Consider the following 19827-nt stretch of genomic DNA (forward strand, 5'->3'; position numbering starts at 1 on the left):
CTTCTACTTCTTCCAGAACACAAACACAATGAAAAACTGAGCTTAGCTTGGCAAACTGCCAGTTTGTTTTAATGGAATGTCAAGATTTGCTGGATAATAGATGAACTTCTACTGCATGAAAAATGGAGCCAGCCTGACGGGTGGTGCTGCAGTGGACAGAGCGTCAACCTAGGACTCTAGAGGACCCCAGTTTGAAACCCCAAGGTCACCAACTTGAGTACAGACTAATTTGGGTTGAGCACAAGCTCACCACCTTGGGCAAGAGGTCACTGGCTCCACTGGAGTTCCCCACCCCCCAGGTTTAGGCACATATGAGAAGCAATCAATGACCAACCAAATGCCACTATTAGCTGATGCTTCTCATCTCTCCCTCCACGCATGCACACATATACAAAAAGAGCCAAAGCTACCCTAACACAATACCAGTACTGATCCCTGCAGTACAAATAACCTGAAGCATTATAGGCATATGGCACTGACATTTTGAACTTTAAAATTCTTACTCATTTTATTATACTGAATGCTTTATCCAGTCACAAATACCAAGGATATTCAGCAAGCTGCCAAATACATCAATATAACCTCCATTCAAATTTCTCCTAAATACTTCTAAGGCAGAGAGCTTCCCACCAAACCTATACTAACAATTGTTGATCGCTCATGAGTTACCTCGTGTTTTCATGCCTAAACTTTTGTTGACCACTCACAAGTTGTGTTTGCATTAGCTTTTGAAACTCAGGAATACAGGATTATTGTATTTGTGACTCCTCATTGAGGGTCGAAGTTTGAAAAACAAGTTTTATATTCTCATGCGGACTCTTCCCACTCCTGCAGGCGAGACCGCAAAACTGAAGGTACGTAAACGAAAACCTAACACTTCTGGTGCTTCTAAAATAAAATAGCTCCTTATATTGATTCACGTTTTAAGCTTTCAGGACAACTAAAAGACCACGTTTTAGGAAAAGTCAGATACAAAAACAATGCAACTAGAACACGTGAAGTGTTTCAAAAGGAAAGCGCAGCAAAACCAGATATATTTGCAAAACGTTGCATACCATTACACGTGATTGCTATACAGTATACCACACCAAAATAATTTACTAAAATATATAATATGTATAAAATGTTGCAGATATGTAGTTTCATTTAAATTCATTATGTATAAAGTATACTGAAGTTTATTTAGATTTTTTCACTTTCATACTCAATTACGAAAAAATAGCTGGTGACATGAGATAACTTCTGCATAAAATTGCTGTTCAACAATGTGTTAAATATGTATACTATTATGACATACTTTGATATCAAGATGCTTGTTTAAGTGCAGGCAGTTAGCAGGTGGCTTCTGTATTTCCTAGAACACACCATCTCCACTTGCCCAAAAGCTTATAAACAGAGGCTAGGTTTAAGTGCTCCATCACTATAAATCTTCCACGGAACTCCTTTTCAGTGTCCCCCAACCCCACCATGTAAAGCCTTTAATTGCTACATCCTTTCCTATTGCCTTAATCTTGTAACCGACACTACATACAGCCCTCTGACTTCCTTGCATCCTCTGAAAATACCTGGTAACCGCCACCATTTAAGCACATACCAAGTGAATTTAGGGCAGTGATTTTTTAAACCACTTAAAAAACACAAGAGACAAATCCATTTTATTTATTTACTTTTCAATAAGTTTAAATCCTTGAGGGGTACAGCATCTGGAAGGGAAAAAAGAACACAATGTCATTAGGTGTATGTTAAATACAAATTTACAAATGTTATTGGGTAACACAATATAGATAGATCTCCCATTGTCCCACTACTCATCTCTGAAAGGCATCCAATGACTTATAGGCAGGTGGGGAGAGAACCAAGTTTTTATAGCCCTCAGTTTTTAGGTGAACACATTCTGACTAAGACATTCTAGGAGCACTGGAAATTCATTTAATTTTGCTGTTTCTAATAGAGTAAAAAAAACTCCTCTGATGAAAAACCTCAACTACTCAGGTTTCAAAAGTACGCCATCACCCCAAGACTATGGCAATGACTATTAAAAACAGATACTAACTAAAGAAAAAGGAGCTATTTTAGAAAAATCACAGGATCAAAGTCAAAGACTTGGGCCAATGTCCTGAAACCTATGAACATCAGTTTTCTTCTACAAAATAAGATTAACAACACCCATTCTAATAAAACTATCATGACAAAGAGATGAGAAAATATTAAGAATTATGCCAGGACATTTATGTTGATTTTTAATTTTCTAGCAACTACTTCAGTGCCCAATAAATCTTTGCCAGAAAATTGTTCTTTTAAATACTATTTCTCCCCTATACAGCTTTAGCAATCTGAAATCTAGGCACAACTCACTGGAAAATTTTGCCTTTACTTTCTTTTTTAAAAATTTATTCATTTTAGAAAGGAGAGTGAGAGAGAGAGAGAGAAAGAGGAGAGGAGCAGGAAGCATCAATTCCCTATGTGCCTTAACCAGACAAGTGCAGGGTTTTGAACCGGCGAGCTCAGCGTTCCAGGTCGACGCTTTATCCACTGCACCACAGGTCAGGACTTACTTTCCTTCTAATGCCAAAAATCTGATGTTCTATTAATATTTACACAAGGAGCCACTACTTTTGAAGAGTTTCATATTTGTATAAATTGCACTTACTACACGGATTCTGTGTCCAATGGCCTTAGCAGGAAGGTTGCTTCGGAACTTAGCACGAACCATGCCACTGTTTCCATGAGCACGAGTTACCTTTCCCCAGATTACTCTGGTTTTATTTGGTTTGCCACCGGGAGTCACTGTGTTGCTGATTTCAAAAGAGAACAGAGTCATGAGAATCTGGGCAATGAGTGTTATAATGTGGTACAAATTAAGTGATATCCAGACCAGTGGCTCTCAACCCTAGTTAACCACTTCAGTCACCAAAAACCTGAGGCATCACTCATTCAACACTTACATACATCTACTATATGCCAGACACTTTTCTAACATAGTTTGTTTGGATTTTGTAAAATATAAGTTTATAAAACACAAACCCCTTTCAGGGGCTAACCAAGTACAGTGGTACCTTAAGATATGAACAGACCAACAAATGATTTTTTTTTAAATCATTTGCGACTCGGTCCATATTGTTCAAGATCCGAGCAAAATTCCGATACAAGTCGTGATTTGGGAAGCTGCCGCTAGTTGGCGTGTTAGCGACCGGTCCAGTATGGGCAGTTTGATGCACGAGTTCAGGGACTTACAAGCTCAGTTACAGAACAAATTAAATTCGTATCTCAAAGTACCACTGTGTACAGCCTTCAATTATTTGTAATAAAATATAGAGAATGTGATATGTTAAGAGTTGCAATATCGAAAAAGAAATAAAGAAAGAGGTGCAAGTATATAAGTCTGCGGATGTGTTTCAGATTGTATTTATTTATTTTAAGTGAGAGGAGGGAAGATAATGAGACAGACTCCCACATGCACCCTGACTGTGATCCATCCAGCAACCCCCATCTGTGGCAGATGCTCCAATCAAGCCAACTATTTTTAGTGCCTGAGGCCAACACCCAGACAAACGCAGGTATCCTCACTGGCCAGGGCCAACACTCCAACTTAGCCACTGGCTGTGATTGAGAAGGAGGAAAGAAGCAGAGGGTCGCTTCTCATGTGTGCCCTGACTAGGGATGGAACCCAGGACATCCCTATGCTGGCTGATGCTCTATCCACTGAGCAAACCAACCAGGGCCTTGTATTTCAGATTTTAAATAGCCAGGAAGGCTTCACTCACTGAGAATGTAAACTAAAACAAAGACTGAGGAAGCTGTGTCCCTTGCTTGTGGAAAAGGAGAGAACGAGTGACTCATAGCTGGATTAAGAGTAGAAATAAAGATGCCCTGACTGGTTGTGTCATCCCCATAAACAAAGGTTGCAAGTTCAATTCCTAGTCAGGACACAAACAACAATCAATCAATGAATGCATAAATAAGTGGAACAACAAATCAATGTTTCTCTCTCCCTTCCTCTCTCTCCAAATTATAAGTAAAATAAAGATTTTCTAATAACCATTAAAAAAAAAAAGATAGGCCCTGGCTGGTTGGCTCAGTGGTAGAGCGTCGGCCTGGCGTGCGGAAGTCTCGGGTTCGATTCCCCTACCCCTCTCCTTCCTCTCTGTCTCTCTCTTCCCCTCCCGTAGCCAAGGCTCCATTGGAGCAAAAGATGGCCCAGGCGCTGGGGATGGCTCCTTGGCCTCTGCCCCAGGCGACAGAGCGACACCCCCTGGTGGGCATGCTGGGTGGATCCCAGTCAGGCGCATGTGGGAGTCTGACTGCCTCCCCGTTTCCAGCTTCAGAGAAAAAAAAAAAAAGATAAACGGAGTCCATCTTTTTTTTTTTTTTTTTTTTTTTTTAACAGAGAGAGAAGAGTAAGAGAGAGGGATAGACAGACAGGAACAAAGAGAGATGAGAAGCATCAATCATCAGTCTCTTGTTGCCAACACCTTAGTTGTTCATTGATTGCTCTCTCATATGTGCCTTGACCACGGGCCTTCAGCAGACCGAGTAACCCCTTGCTCAATCAAGCCAGCGACCTTGGGTCCAAGCTGGTAAGCTTTTTTTGCTCAAACCAGATGAGCCCGCGCTCAAGCTGGCGACTTCGAGGTCTCGAACCTAGGTCATCTGCATCCCAGTTCAACGCTCTATCCACTGCGCCACCGCTTGGTCATGCTGAATGCACAGGATTTTGAATGGCTTTTGCTTTTACTAAATTACATGAGAATCATTTGGAGTTTGAGCAATGTACAAATGACCTGATATAATTTCAAGGATCACTCTGGTTGCAGAAGGAAAAGAGGGAAAAGAGGAAAAAGATGAAAGCATGTTCCCATAAATTTTAATTGGTCTGGACTGGGTTTAAGAACCCAGAATAAAGAATCAATGCTCTACAGACATAAAATCTTTAAGCATGTATTGCATATAAGATGTAATTTCAGTAAGATCTTTAATATCTTAACATAAGGATTGGAGCCTTCCTTGAAACAATTAACAGCTGTGAAAACGCAGATACTTAAATCCAACACCACCCACAAAAGTAACACCCTATACTGTAACCTCCCGTGAAGTTATTAAAAGTCCCAAAGTAGAAGCCAGGACAACATCAATTATTTTACTAACATCTCGTTTATTCCCGTTTGAATAAGAAAATGAGACAAATCTCAAGCAAAAATTCAAACAGCGCAACAATACTATATACTTACTTCTTTGCCTTGTACACATAAGCACATCTCTTGCCTAGATAGAATTCAGTTTCATCTCGAGCATAAACACCTTCAATTTTAAGAAGTGCTGTATGCTCCCTCTGATTCCGGAGACCCCGCTTATAGCCGGCAAAAATGGCCTTGGACCACAGCCTGAGAAACACAAAATAAGTATCAACCATAAGCTGTTATAAGATCTCGTTTAACTTGAACAATGAGTTGCTTTGACATGTAATGACCCCTACCCCTAAAGTTATCTATAGCAAATATCTCATTTTCCGCCCATGAAAGCTCGCGTTTTGTTAGCGAGCCTACTAAACCAAAAAAATACAAGCACAAAGCAATTATATTAAAAAGCGTACCTTCCAGACATAGCTGTCGTTATAGAAGTCCTGTTCCCAGCAGGCCTTAAAACAAACAAAAAATCAATTTAAAATCTTGCAGCGCACGCTCCCCCAGCTAGTCCCTCTCTCTTAAACCTTTAGGCAAACTCCTTTCTGATCGCATTTCACGCTAAGTATGGGGAACGTAATGACGCTGTAACATCTACATGAAGCGTAGTCTGGCAAGACATCCCAACCTCAGAAGCCCTGATACCTTAAGCAAACTCCAATGAAACAAAAGTGGCAAAACTGTTCACTAAAATAACCCTTAGAAACTCCAAAAGGAAGTCCTAAGAAAATTCATGCCATGGTCACAATAAAAAAAGGAAAAGATCAAGGAGTCCGAGAAGCACTGAGAAAACAACTCAAGTAATGAATGGGGAAGAAAAGCTGAGTAGAGATTGTAGACAAGCAAAGCCAGATTTGGAAGGGGGAGCAAATGGAGAGAACCCAGGCAAAAGCAGCCACTGCCTCAAAAAGGTAAGTGTAGACGACAAAGTGCATGTGTTTCATTTTGTGAGGGCTCAGGAAGCAACTCTGATTGGGAGCACCCGCTCTCTGAACGTCAGAAGACCAGCACCATCAGTCCCACATCTCCTCCATCCTGTCTTCCCTGTTGCTCGAATGCACAGAAACCAATGCCTGACAGAGCCTCCGTGCCCAAGTAGTGCCTCGCCGAGAAATGTAGTGGAACCCACTCCAGTTATTTACCCCCAAACTTCAGCAGCAGGTATCCCCCTCACCGCCACAGGCTCCAAGATGGCGGAAAAAGGAAAGCAAGGCCCCGCCGCGTGGCCTTGTGGGATAAACACGTCTTCGCCCCGCCCTCACTTTAGGCATCTTCCGCAGTCGCCAAAAAAGAAAGCCGAACACATCGTCTTTTAACTTAAACAGGCCACATTCAAGAGCACTCTTACAACTCGTTCCCTAAGTCATTTCATCTTTGTATTATTTTGGAACAGAGGAAGGCAACGTGGTAGCCAGCTAAAGGAGGAGACGCAAAGGTCCCACAAAGCAAAGCGTTGCCATAGAAATACCTTAGTTCGGTTCCTGTGTGGCCGGTTGCGGTCGGTGGGGAAAGTGAAGCCGGACCGGAGGACGTCCCCCTGCTTCGGGTATCCACATGTGATTCGCTAATGTGGGGGTACCTTTCTCTCTTACCACACAGGAATAGGGCGAACGAGGACTCTCGGATCTTAGCTTGGAGGAGAAAGGCGGTAGCGTGAAGGAGCTCTTCTCTCTCCCCTTCCTCTTTCCTCCTTCTAGTCCTTTATCTCTTTCCAGAAACGACTTAAGTTCTTACCCCCACCCTTCTTTTTGCCTTGCAACGGTCTTATTCTTTTTATTTTTATTTATTTATTTATTTATTTTTTCATTTTTCTGAAGCTGGAAACAGGGAGAGACAGTCAGACAGACTCCCGCATGCGCCCGACCGGGACCCACCCAGCACGCCCACCAGGGGGCGATGCTCTGCCCATCCTGGGCGTCGCCATGTTGCGACCAGAGCCACTCTAGCGCCTGAGGCAGAGGCCACAGAGCCATCCCCAGCGCCCGGGCCATCTTTGCTCCAATGGAGCCTTGGCTGCGGGAGGGGAAGAGAGAGACAGAGAGGAAAGCGCGGCGGAGGGGTGGAGAAGCAAATGGGCGCTTCTCCTGTGTGCCCTGGCCGGGAATCGAACCCGGGTCCTCCGCACGCTAGGCGGACGCTCTACCGCTGAGCCAACCGGCCAGGGCTGTCTTATTCTTTTTTAAGGAGAACTTATTCAGCTGGTAGGCAAACGGTCCGGGCGCCCAGCACCGTGCCCACACGTAATAGGTCTTCAGTAGTTCCTTGTAGGGACTAGCAGGAGATAGATTAATGGACGTCAGAGATTTACATTAACTAATGCACATTTATTTGGGCTACCGTATGGATTCATTCATTTACTGAACAGTTTATCAAATGACTCCCTTGTACCAAGCTTTGTTCTTGGCTCGGAGGACACTGCAAAACAAAACAATGGAAACCTCTGTCCTTAGAGAGCCTACTTTCTAGTACAGGGAGCGGGACAATAAGTAAAATATATGACACATAAAAGGTAGTGTGAAAAATTAAGCAGGAAGGACTATAAAAGGAAGCTTTTACTCTGAAATGGGAGGCCATCTGAGAGTTGCGTTCAGAGGATTTACTAAATCTGACTTCAGTTTTAACAGGGTCACTGTGTTGTGACTCAGAGGAAACAAGGGCGCCAGCATAGAGATTAATTAGGAGGCTATTGTAAAGTTCTTTTTTATTTTAAATTGATTTTAGGGAGAGAAAGAGCCAAACATCAGTTTGTTGTACCACTTATTTATGCATTCATTGGTTGATTCTTGCATGTGCCCTGACGGGATCAATTCTACAACTTTGGAATATCAAGACAACCTTCTAACCAAATAAGCAGTAGGCCAGGGGTGTAAAAATCTTGGTGAGAGATTATGGCGTGTATACGGGTGATGAGTGCTGTAATTATGAATATATTTTTAAGTGTAATGCTGACCAGATTTGCTAATGGAAGAAGTAATGAGAGAGAAGAGGAAAGGATGACTCCCAAAGCTTTATATAATAGATGTATGTCAATTATATTTCAAATTAGACTCTTATTTATACATCAGGATAAAGTTTTATGTACCTTTTTTTCTAAATTTTTATTGATTGATTGATTTTGAAGAGAGAGGAAGGTAGAGATAGAGAAACATCAACTTGTTCCACTTATTCATGCATTCATCGGTTGATTCTCGTATGTGCCCTGACCAGGGATCAAACCTGCAACTTTGGTGTATTGGATGATGCTCTAACCAACTAACTTACCTGGCTATGGCCTGAGTTTATGTACCTTTATAGTCCATTCCCACCATTCAATTTCCTCTGTCTCAGAAATATACTGGAAATCTCACTATTAGAGAATAAGCTAGCAATTCCACTATTAAATGTACTAGAAGAGGCCCTGGCCGGTGGCTCAGTGGATGGAGCATTGGCCCAGCGGAGGGAGCATTGGCCCAGAGTATGGACATCCCGGTTCCATCCCCAGTTAGGACACACAGGAGAAGCGACCATCTGCTTCTTCCCCCCTCCCACTCCCCTTTCTCTGCCTCTTCCCCTCCTGCAGCCAGTTTGATTGGGGGTTTGATTGGTTCCAGCAGGGGCCCTGGTGCTGAGGACTGCTTAGTTGGTCTGAGTCTGTCAACCTCAAGTGCTAAAAATAGCTTGGTTGTGAGCATCGGCCCAAAACGAAGTTGCCTGCTGGATCCTAGCTGGGGCACATGTGGAAGGAAGTCTGTTCACTATCTCCTCTCATTTTCACCTAAAAAAAAATGTACTAGAAGAATACTCCTGGGAGGAATAACACATTGTGTGTTTTATTCCTTTATTGATTGATTCATTGATTCATTCATTCTATAAATACTTACTGAGCATAGTGCCTGAAACTTAGATACAATAGTGAGCATCATTGTCGTGGTTCCTGATTTCATGGAACTTAACAATCTAGTGGGGGAAACTGACATAGACATTACAAACGGAAGAGAGCTCTGCATAAAATAAGAGCACGGTTAATGCTTAAAAAGAGTAATCCTGAGCTAGCCTGATGATTCAGAGAAAGTGTCACTTGTAGAAGTGTCAGTTAAGGCATTTTGTTCAAACTGCAGGTGAAGTCCCATTAGTAGATCATGACTATAATCCTTTTTAAAGCAAAATATGTTCAAATCAAAAATAGCAATTGCCTGACCAGGCAGTGGCGCAGTGGATAGAGCGTCGGACTGGGATGTGGAAGACCCAGGTTTGAGACCCCGAGGTCGCCAGCTTGAGCATGAGCTCATCTGGGTTGAGCAAAAAAAAGTTCACCAGCTTGGACCTACGGTCGCTGAGCAAGGGGTTACTCGGTCTGCTGAAGGCCCGCGGTCAAGGCACATATGAGAAAGCAATCAATGAACAACGAAGGTGTCACAACGAAAAAATGATGATTGATGCTTCTCATTTCTCTTCATTCCTGTCTGTCTGTCCCTATCTATCCCTCTCTCTGACTCTCTCTCTGTCTCTGTAAAAAAAGTAATAATAAAATAAAACTAAAAAAAATAGCAATGTATCACACATGGTATAGGTAAATTATAAAACTTTCACTTATTTGCATGTATGAATTTTTTTTTAATTTTTATTTTTTACAGAGACAGAGAGAGAGTCAGAGAGAGGGATAGACAGACAGGAACAGAGAGAGATAAAAAGCATCAATCATCAGTTTCTCGTTGCGACACCTTAGTTGTTCATTGATTGCTTTCTCATATGTGCCTTGACCGTGGGCCTTCAGCAGACCGAGTAACCCCTTGCTCAAGACCGTGACCTTGGGTCCAAGCTGGTGAGCTTTGCTCAAACCAGATGAGCCCGTGCTCAAACTGATGACCTTGGAGTCTCTAACCTGGGTCCTCCGAATCCCAATCCATCGCTCTATCCACTGCGCCACCGCCTGGTCAGGCAGTATATTGGTTTTTTATACTTAAAATGGTCATTAGGGCAGAGAACTGGTTGTTAAATTATTTGAATCCCACCACTGAGGAGAAATTTGAGTTTCAAATTGAAAGAATAGTATATACAAAAACCCTGAGTTGGAACACAGTATGATTCCTCGTTAGTCAATTTTGACCAAGAACTATAAGGCAGACAGAAGTTTTGTTGGCAGGTCTGTTTTAGGAATTTCAGTCTGTGAGACACAGATTTTGGGTAGAAACCCCAGCTGTGTTCCAAGGTACAAAGAAAGGAACAGAGTTTGTAAAGACAGAAAAAGAAGGCTTCTGGCCTGACCTGTGTTGATGCAGTAGTTAAAGCACTGACCTAGAATGCTGAGGTTGCTGGTTCAAAACCCTGGTCTTGTCTAGTCAAGGCACATATGAGAGTTGATGCTCCTTCCCCCCCCCCCTTTTCCCTCTCTTTATGTCTCTCTCCTCACTATAATTCAGGGGTTGGGAACCTATGGCTTTCAAGCCAGATGTGGCTCTTTTGATGGCCATCTGGCTCGCAGAGAAACTGTAATAAAAAAAAAATAATAATAACATTAAAAATATAAAACAGAGCGTTGGCCTGGCGTGCAGGAGTCCCAGGTTCGATTCCCGGCCAGGGCACACAGAAGAAGCGCCCATCTGCTTCTCTACCCCCACCCCTCTCCTTCCTCTCTGTCTCTCTCTTCCCCTCCCGCAGCCAAGGCTCCATTGGAGCAAAGTTGGCCTGGGCGCTGAGGATGGCTCTATGGCCTCCACCTCAGGCGCTAGAATGGCTCTGGTTACAACAGAGCAACGCCCCAGATGGGCGGAGCATCGGCCCCTGGTGGGCATGCCGGGTGGATCCCAGTGGGGCGCATGTGGGAGTCTGACTGCCTCCCCGTTTCCAACTTCAGAAAAATACAAAAAAATATATATATAAAACATTCTCATGTATTACAATCCATTCATTTCCTACTGCTCATGTTCATGGTTGTGGGTGGCTGGACCCAATCACAGCTGTCCTCTGGGAGAACACCAAATTTTTATTGGATAATGCGCAATGTACAGGGATCGTTGTATGGCTCTAATGGAATTACATTTTAGCCTTTTTTTTTTTTTTTTTTTTTTTTTTTTTGGTATTTTTCTGAAGCTGGAAACGGGGAGGCAGTCAGACAGACTCCTGCATTCACCCAACCGGGATCCACCCGGCATGCCCACCAGGGGGCGATGCTCCACCCCTCTGGGGCTTTGCTCTGTCACAACCAGAGCCATCTAGCGCCTGAGGCAGAGGCCACAGAGCCATCCTCAGCGCCCGGGCCAACTTTGCTTCAATGGAGCCTTGGCTGCAGGAGGGGAAGAGAGAGACAGAGAGGAAGGAGAGGGGGAGGGGTGGAGAAGCAGATGGGCACTTCTCCTGTGTGCCCTGGCGGGGAATCGAACCCGAGACTCCCGCACGCCAGGCCGACGCTCTACCACTGAGCCAACTGGCCAGGGCTTCATGGAATTACATTTTAAAATATGTGGCGTTTGTGGCGCTCTCAGCCAAAAATGTTCCCAACCCCTGGTATAAATAAATAAATAAATAAGTAGGACTTCCAAAGGGATTAGACCAGAGGGATTAGACCAGTTGCTTTGAAAAAGCTTTAGTGCTGGCAAGTGGACTTATATAATGTGCTATGCATGATTGATTGCTTATATCTACTGTTAGGTAAAATTTAATTTTTTTTTAATGGAGAGCTCAATAATGCAGAGCCATGTACAGGAACTGTATCGGGATGTAGCTGTTTGGTTTAGCCCAGTTCAAAAGTTTAGTTCCATATGGAGTCCTTCTGGCTCTCTTGACAATATCAACTTCATTGTGTAGTTTTTCTTTTATATTAAAGAACTGGTAGAAGCCCACTGAGGCTGGAGCCAAGAGGGCAAGAAAAAGACAGTGCCAGATGGATGTGGACAGTAACAAAGGAGGGCAGACCATGAAGCCCTTATGGGTAAAGTTAAGAATTAGATTTTGTCCGAGGGCAATGGGAAACCATTGATGGGTTCTAAGAAGAGACATGATCAGATTTTCAATTTTAAAAGATAAGTCTTTCATTTAAAAAGGATCACTTCCACTTTGGAGGACATTAGAGTAAGTTAGTTCAAGCAAGAAACATATAAGGGCCTGACCAGGCGGTGGCACAGTGGATAGAGCATCAGACTGGGATGCGGAAGACCCAGGTTCAAGACCCCGAGGTTGCCAGCTTGAGCACGGGCTCATCTGGCTTGAGCAAAAAGCTCACCAGCTTGAGCCCAAGGTCGCTGGCTCAAGCAAGGGTTACTCGGTCTGCCGAAGGCCCGCGGTCAAGGCACATATGAGAAAGCAATGAATGAACAACTAAGGTGTCACAACGAAAAACTGATGATTGATGCTTCTCATCTCTCTCCGTTCCTGTCTGTCTGTCCCTGTCTATCCCTCTCTCTGACTCTCTCTGTCCCTGTAAGAAAAAAAGAAAAGAAACATATAAGGTAAAATCCACAGGACTTGGTGATGGTTTAGATTGGAGGATGCTGATGTCAGAAAGAAGGAGAAAGCAGTAATGACTCCTGGATTTCTAGCATTGAAGAATGAGATGCCAGAACAGCAAAAAACACTAGATATTTTATTTATTCATTTTTAGAGAGAGAGGAGACAGAGAAAGGCGAAGGAGCAGGAAGCATCAACTCACATGTGCCTTGACCAGGCAAGCCCGGGGTTTTGAACCAGTGACCTCAGCGTTCCAGGTCGATGCTTTATCCACTGCGCCACCACAGGCCAGAACACTAGATATTTTATAAGCATAACTATCTTACCAATGTGAAGCACATTGACCTATGCCCCAAGCTGAAAAAAATGGAAAAATAACAGTACAACAAAAGAACATAATCTTTTTTTTTTTTTTTTTGTATTTTTCTGAAGTTGGAAACGGGGAGGCAGTCAGACTCCCACATGCGCCCTACCGGGACTCACCTGGCATGCCCACCAGGGGGCGACGCTCTGCCCATCTGGGGCATTGCTCTGCTGCAACCAGAGCCATTCTAGCGCCTGAGGCAGAGACCACAGAGCCATCCTCAGTGCCCGGGCCAACTTTGCTCCAATGGAGCCTTAGCTGCGGGAGGGGAAGAGAGAGACAGAGAGGAAGGAGAGGGGGAGAGGTGGAGAAGCAGATGGGCACTTCTCCTGTGTGTCCTGGCCAGGAATCGAACCCGGGACTCCTGCACGCCAGGCCGATGCTCTACCACTGACCCAACCGGCCAGGGCCAGAACATAATCTTAATAACACTATGCTGCTTCCTCCTAAGACTGCCCTGGTACCAGAAAACAGCTAGTTTGGAATATTTGTCTTTCTTCAATTAGCATAAGCATTCTGTTATATATGTAATTTTTCTAAGTGCAATCTTATGTATTCTTTAAGTCCAGATGGAATAAATTCTGTTCTCTGACAGATTAGAGGAATTGGGTAATCTAAATAAATATTTTAGCAATCAGAATAACAGAAAAGTAAATCTATTATATAAATATTATGAATTAGAAAATCAGAATACAATAAAATATATGAAGATTATGTTGGATATTAATTTACCTTAAGAGACAAAGATTGCATTTATCTGCTAATAATTAAGCTGGTGACTTAATAGATCTGCACCACAAGACGGCTTTTTCATCCCTAGGACTTTTCTAATAAGCAAATAGAGGGGATAAGCTATAGCTCTTGTATTTCTTTAATTCTCTCTGAATGACAGAATACAGAAGTAACTTAAATGTCATTCAGTACTCAAACTAATCTCAATGTTTTCTTCCCATTTTAGTGACTTCATTTTTGTGAGATTGTAAATATACCTTGGAAGTTAACAAATCTAATTTAAGAAGAATGGAAGAGTATGTTCAAAATTTCAGTTTATTTTGTGTGTGTTTATTTAAATCCTCCCGTATGTTAAATCTCTGTGTATTATTTATCTATTACTATATAACAAATCACCCCATAACATTGCTACTTAAAATATAAACATTTATTGCCTGGCCATGTGGTGGCACAATGAATAGAGGGTTGGCCTAGGAGGATCCACATTAGAAACCCCAAAGTTGCTGGCTTGAGAGGGGGCTCATTTGGCTTAAGTGCTGGCTCATTCAGCTTGTGTGCTGGCTTATTCAGCTTGAGTGCAGGCTTGCCGGCTTGAGCATGGGCTCGCCACTTGAGCATTGGATCATAGATATGACCCCATGGTTTCTGGCTTGAAGCCAAAGGTCACTGTCTTGAGCAAGGGGTCACTGGCTCAGTTGGAGACCCCGTCAAGGCACATATGAAAAAGCAATCAATGAACAACTAAAGTACCTCAACTATAAGTTGATGCTTTTCTCATCTCTCTCTGTCTCTCCCTTCCTGTCTGCTTCTCTCTCTCTCTCTCTTGCTAAAGTGTGTGTGTGTGTGTATGAACATTTATTATTACAGTTTCTATGAGTATTGAATTTGGGAGCAGCTTAGTTGGATGGTTCCAGCTTGGGATCTCAAGGTTGAATTTGGCCAGGGCTGCAGTCATCTGAAGACTTGGCTGGGGCTGGAGGGTCCACCTCCAAGATGACTCTTGTAGAGCTGGCGTGTTGACACTGGGTATTGGGAGGAGGCCTTAGTTCCTTACCCTCATGAACCTGTCCACAGGGCTGCTTAAGTGTCCTCGTGACAAGGCAGCTAGTCTCCCACAGTGAGAGATATGAGAGAGTAAGGGAGAAGCTGCAGTGTCTTTTATTGCCTGCCTTGGAACCCACGATATCCTTTTAGTTACATAGGTTAGTCAGTCCTGTTCAGTGTGGGGGAGACTACTAAAGGGCATGAAGGGGAGGATCATAAGGGCCACCTTGGAGCCTGGCTACCAAGTTGTTTTTCACTAATCATGAGACACTTTTTGTTTAGCATCTAAAGATGTTATAATTAATTTTTATTGCTGAGTGGTATTCCAATGTATGTTTCACAGTTCATCTGTCCAGCAGTTGATGGACATTTGGGTTGTTTACACTTTTTGGCTATTGCAAATAAAGCTGCTATGAATATTTATGATTGGAAAAAAATAAAGATATTGCTAGAAAAAAGGTTAATTTTGGCTTAAATATCAAATTGGTTAAGCATAGCCAAATTGCATGGATTACATAACTTTATTAAACAGTAAGTTGCTTGCTTATGGTTGGTCCAATGTCACTGAGAGGTATTTAGCAGAATCCCATACAGACTCCTACCTTTTTTTTTTTTTCATTTTTCTGAAGCTGGAAACAGGGAGAGACAGTCAGACAGACTCCCGCATGCGCCCGACCGGGATCCACCCGGCACACCCACCAGGGGGCGACGCTCTGCTCACCAGGGGGCGATGCTCTGCCCATCCTGGGCGTCGCCATGTTGCGACCAGAGCCACTCTAGCACCTGGGGCAGAGGCCACAGAGCCATCCCCAGCGCCCGGGCCATCTTTGCTCCAATGGAGCCTTGGCTGCGGGAGGGGAAGAGAGAGACAGAGAGGAAAGCACGGCGGAGGGGTGGAGAAGCAAATGGGCGCTTCTCCTGTGTGCCCTGGCCGGGAATCGAACCCGGGTCCTCCGCACGCTAGGCCGACGCTACCTTTTTTTTATTTTTTTTTATTTTACTTATTCATTTTTAGAGAGGAGAGAGAGAGGGAGAGAGAGGAGAGAGAGACAGAGAAGGGGGAGGAGCTGGAAGCATCAACTCCCATATGTGCCTTGACCAGGCAAGCCTAGGGTTTCGAACCGGCGACCTCAGCATTTCCAGGTCGACGCTTTATCCACTGCGCCACCACAGGTCAGGCACCTTTTTTTTTTTTAATGACAGAGACAAACAGAGGGACAGATAGGTACAGACAGACAGGAAGGGAGAGAGATGGGAAGCATTAGTTCTTAATTGCGGCACTTTAGTTCATTGATTGCTTTCCATATGTGCCTTGACTGGGGGGCTACAACAGAGCAAGTGACCCCTCACTCAAGTCAGTGACCTGGGGTCATGTCTATGATCCCATGCACAAGACAGCAACACTGCACTCTAGTTCAGTGGTCCTCAACCTTTTTTGGGCCACAAACCGGTTTAATATCAGAAAATATTTTCACGGACCAGCCTTTAGGGAGGGATGGATAAATGAATCACGTGACCGAGACAAGCGTCAAGAGTGAGTCTTAGATGGATGTAACAGAAGGAATCTGGTCATTTTTAAAAAATAAAACATCATTCAGACTTAAATATAAATAAAATGGAAATAATGTAAGTTATTTATTCTTTCTCTGTGGACCGGTACCAAATGGCCCACAGACCGGTACCGGTCCGCGGCCTGGGGGTTGGGGACCACTGCTCTAACTGGTGAGCCGGCACTCTAGCCAGATGAGCCTGTGCTCAAGCCAGCAACTTCAAGGTTTCGAGCCTGGGTCCTCTGCGTCCCAGGTTGATGCTCTATCCACTGCACCACCACCTGGTCAGGCCAGGCTCCTACTTTGGTTCTTTATCTTGATTATATTATATGACAATATGGACTTCAAAGGAGCCAGCCACATACTGCCTGTGCTTTTAAGTAACTTTTAAATATTTGGTGGCTGACCTATTTTTTCTTTATTCTTTCTGTAGAGGTCAACTAGAAGCCTCAAGTCTTCCTCCAAAAAGTTTGTATTCTGAAGTGACATTGTCAGTGACAGGCACACCACCCATTGCTGTCAAAGAAGAAGAAACAGCCAAAGAAACAGACACTGAAATCATCCCAGAAAAAATCGAGCCACTCTCCATTCTAGATGTGCTGAGGGTCTCCACAGTTCTGGAGGACACCATAGACCAGCTTTCTGTTCTAAACTATATCATGCCAGTTCAGTATGAAAGAAGACAAAACACCAGCGTGGTATATATGCTCATTATTTAATCTCTCTTTTTTTTATTTCTCCACATTTACGGTACCTAAGTCATTAAATTTAACATGAAAAATAGCATCTTTATCTCAGATAAAGGGCTATAATAATTACCTGACATATGGACTCGATCAATGGACTGAAATAGCCATAGTTCAAAGTATATTACCGTCAGAATGTCCTTTTCTTCCAGTATACTGGCACTATCAAAAGGCCTAGAGTTTAATCCGTATAAACACAGTATATATACTGAGGTCAGGCAAATTACAGAGTTGTCCCATTTATATTTCTCAGCTGCTGAAAGCTAACTGAACACTAAGGGGAGAAAATTCAATGCTGGACCCTCTACACCAGGATAGTGAACCTTTTTATACCTACCGCCCATTTTTGTATCTGTTAGTAGTAAAATTTTCTAACCACCCACCGGTTCCACAGTAATGGTGATTTATAAAGTAGGGAAGTAACTTTACTTTATAAAATTTATAAAGCAGAGTTACAGTAAGTTAAAGCATATAATAATAATTATTTACCAAGTACTTTATGTCGGATTTTCACTGTTTGGCAGAATAAATCTTCTTTATAAAACAACTTACTATAGTTAAATCTATCTTTTTATTTATACTTTGGTTGCTCTGCTACTGCCCACCATGAAAGCTAGAACGCCCACTAGTGGGCGGTAGGGACCAGGTTGACTACCACTGGTCTAAACATTGCTTATTATAAAATGACTGTCATTGCAAAGCATGTTGCAGTCTGCCTTTCTGAATATCCACCACATCACTGCCGTTAGCCATTACATTTTCAGTGACATTATAGACTACCCAAAGCACATATTAAGTTATCAAAAAACTCAACTTGGTAGTGTGCAAAAGTTTTATAAATTCTTTGTTAATTTTGGGTTTTCTTTTTCATTTTTTGTTATAAATTTTTATACTCTTGTTCATATTAATAACTTAGGTTATAGATATAAAATAAATTTAAATACAAATACTTATTTATTGATAGCTGGCGACTGGTGGAGAAAGCGGCAGCCGTCCCAGTGGAGGCCATGACGGAGCGGTCTCAGGGAGTCAGGACCTGCAGAAGCATGTCCCCCTATTATAAGCATGTGGGTGCTGCGGTGATCACCCACATTCCAGCAGCCCACTGCGTGTTGCGGGCACTGTTGTGGCCAGTACGGAACCATGGCGGTGCTCATCATGCTTCTGTCCTTGGTGGCGGCTGTCTTGGGCAGTGAATTTAATGTATTAAGATCACCAGAGTCTGTTGTTTTCCGTGATGGAAATTGGCCTATACCAGGAGAGCGGATCGCAGATGTGGTTGCATTAGCCATGGGCTTCTCTGTGAAGGAAGACCTTCCTTGGCCGGGACTTGCCCTGGGTAACCTGTTCCGTCGTCCTCGGGCCACCGTTATGGTGGTGGTGAAGGGAGTGGGCAAACTCGCTCTACCCCCGGGCAGGCTCATTTCGTACCCTTTGGAGAAGGCAGTTCCTTTTAGTCTTGACAGTGTTGCAGACTCCATTCACTCCTTATTTTCTGAAGAAAATCCTGTAGCTTTGCAGTTAGCTCCCAGTGAGGAAAGAGTGTATATGGTGGGGACGGCAAACTCAGTTTTTGAGGATCTTTCAGTAACATTAGGACAGCTCCACAATCACCTGTTTCAGGAGAACTGTTCTTAGTTCACTTCTCAGTTCTCTGAGGAGTAACAATGAAGTTGATCTGCGCCTTCTTTCTGAACTGCAAGTTCTACATGATATTTCAAGTTTGATGTCTCAACATAAGCTTTTTTTTTTTTTTTACAGAGAGAGAGAGTGTCAGAGAAAGAGATAGATAGGGACAGACAGACAGGAACGAAGAGAGATGAAAAGCATCAATCATCAGTTTTTCGTTGCGACACCTTAATTGTTCATTGATTGCTTTCTCATATGTGTCTTGACCGTTGGGCTACAGCTGACCGAGTAACCCCTTGCTCGAGCCAGCGACCCTGGGCTCAAGCTGGTGAGCTTTTTTTTTTTTTTCTCAAACCAGATGAGCCCGTGCCCAAGCTGGCGACCTCAGGGTCTCGAACGTGGGTCCTCCGCATCCCAGTGCGACACTCTATCCACTGCACCACCACCTGGTCAGGCGCAACATAAGCATCTTGCCAATGATCCTTTTCCTGATTTGTATTCACTGGAGCTGACAGGTTTGGATGAAATTGGGAAACATTATGAAGAATATTCTGAACAATTCAGAGATGCTTCTAAGGTCCTTGTTGATGCTCTACAAAAGTTTGCAGATGACACGTATAGTCTTTACGGTGGGAATGCAGTGTTAGAGCTAGAGACTTTAAGATCATACGACCCATTCCTTGTGAGGAAGACAAGGACTGTCCTTGAGACAAAACAAGAGAAGAATCCACCAAGTCCCTATAACCTTGTATATAAATATAATTTTGAGTATCCAGTGGTTTTCAGTTTGGTACTTGGGACAATGATCGCCTTGGCTTTGGCTGTGATTATCACCTCTTACAATGTTTGGAACATAGATCCTGGATATGAGAGCATCATTTATAGGATGACAAACCAGAAGATTCAAATGTATTGAACTCCCTTATACCAAAGTTACAAAATGGGTTTGGAAATTAACTATTTTGTGAAAATAAATCATTTAGTGTAATTTAAAGTAGATAGTATACTTACATTTTCAAAACAAATTTTGTTCTCTGTGTGTCTGTGAAATTATTTTACAGTAAAGTATAGTATTAACATGAATTGATTTGTGTGATAGATTTTATAATATGCTCAAATATTATAACCATTACATATATCTTCATCCCACTTAGTATTTG

The 19827-nt window shown here is 43.0% G+C and overlaps 3 protein-coding genes and 1 non-coding gene across 4 annotated transcripts in view; 2 read left to right on the forward strand and 2 right to left on the reverse strand.

Annotated features, from left to right (window-relative positions):
• Positions 1-1649: 1649 nt before the first annotated feature.
• Positions 1650-6402, reverse strand: RPL35A (ribosomal protein L35a). The gene is made up of 5 exons (XM_066346981.1): positions 6323-6402; positions 5591-5635; positions 5229-5381; positions 2651-2795; positions 1650-1703 (listed from the first exon to the last, which is right to left on the reverse strand). The coding sequence occupies exons 2-5, from the start codon at positions 5599-5601 to the stop codon at positions 1680-1682; spliced, it is 333 nt and encodes a 110-aa protein (XP_066203078.1). The 5' UTR covers positions 5602-5635; positions 6323-6402; the 3' UTR covers positions 1650-1679.
• A 223-nt stretch (positions 6403-6625) lies between these two features.
• IQCG (IQ motif containing G) overlaps positions 6626-19827 on the forward strand; it is a 53830-nt gene continuing 40628 nt past the window's right edge. The window contains exons 1-3 of the mRNA XM_066346978.1: positions 6626-6726; positions 13925-13994; positions 16726-16990. Of these exons, the coding sequence (XP_066203075.1) occupies positions 13987-13994; positions 16726-16990 (273 nt within the window). The 5' untranslated portion in view covers positions 6626-6726; positions 13925-13986. The remainder of the gene's footprint in view (positions 6727-13924; positions 13995-16725; positions 16991-19827) is intronic.
• TRNAA-AGC (transfer RNA alanine (anticodon AGC)) lies at positions 7270-7345 on the reverse strand. Its single transcript has one exon. It is a non-coding gene; the product is annotated as a tRNA-Ala (tRNA).
• LOC136379593 (renin receptor-like) lies at positions 18045-19583 on the forward strand. Its single transcript, XM_066346982.1, is given in 3 exon segments — positions 18045-18666; positions 18668-18774; positions 19129-19583. Coding segments are annotated over 3 exon segments (1047 nt in total). The 5' UTR covers positions 18045-18181.

Source organism: Saccopteryx leptura, chromosome 8, assembly GCF_036850995.1.
Source record: "Saccopteryx leptura isolate mSacLep1 chromosome 8, mSacLep1_pri_phased_curated, whole genome shotgun sequence".
NCBI classification, from domain to species: Eukaryota; Metazoa; Chordata; class Mammalia; order Chiroptera; family Emballonuridae; genus Saccopteryx; species Saccopteryx leptura.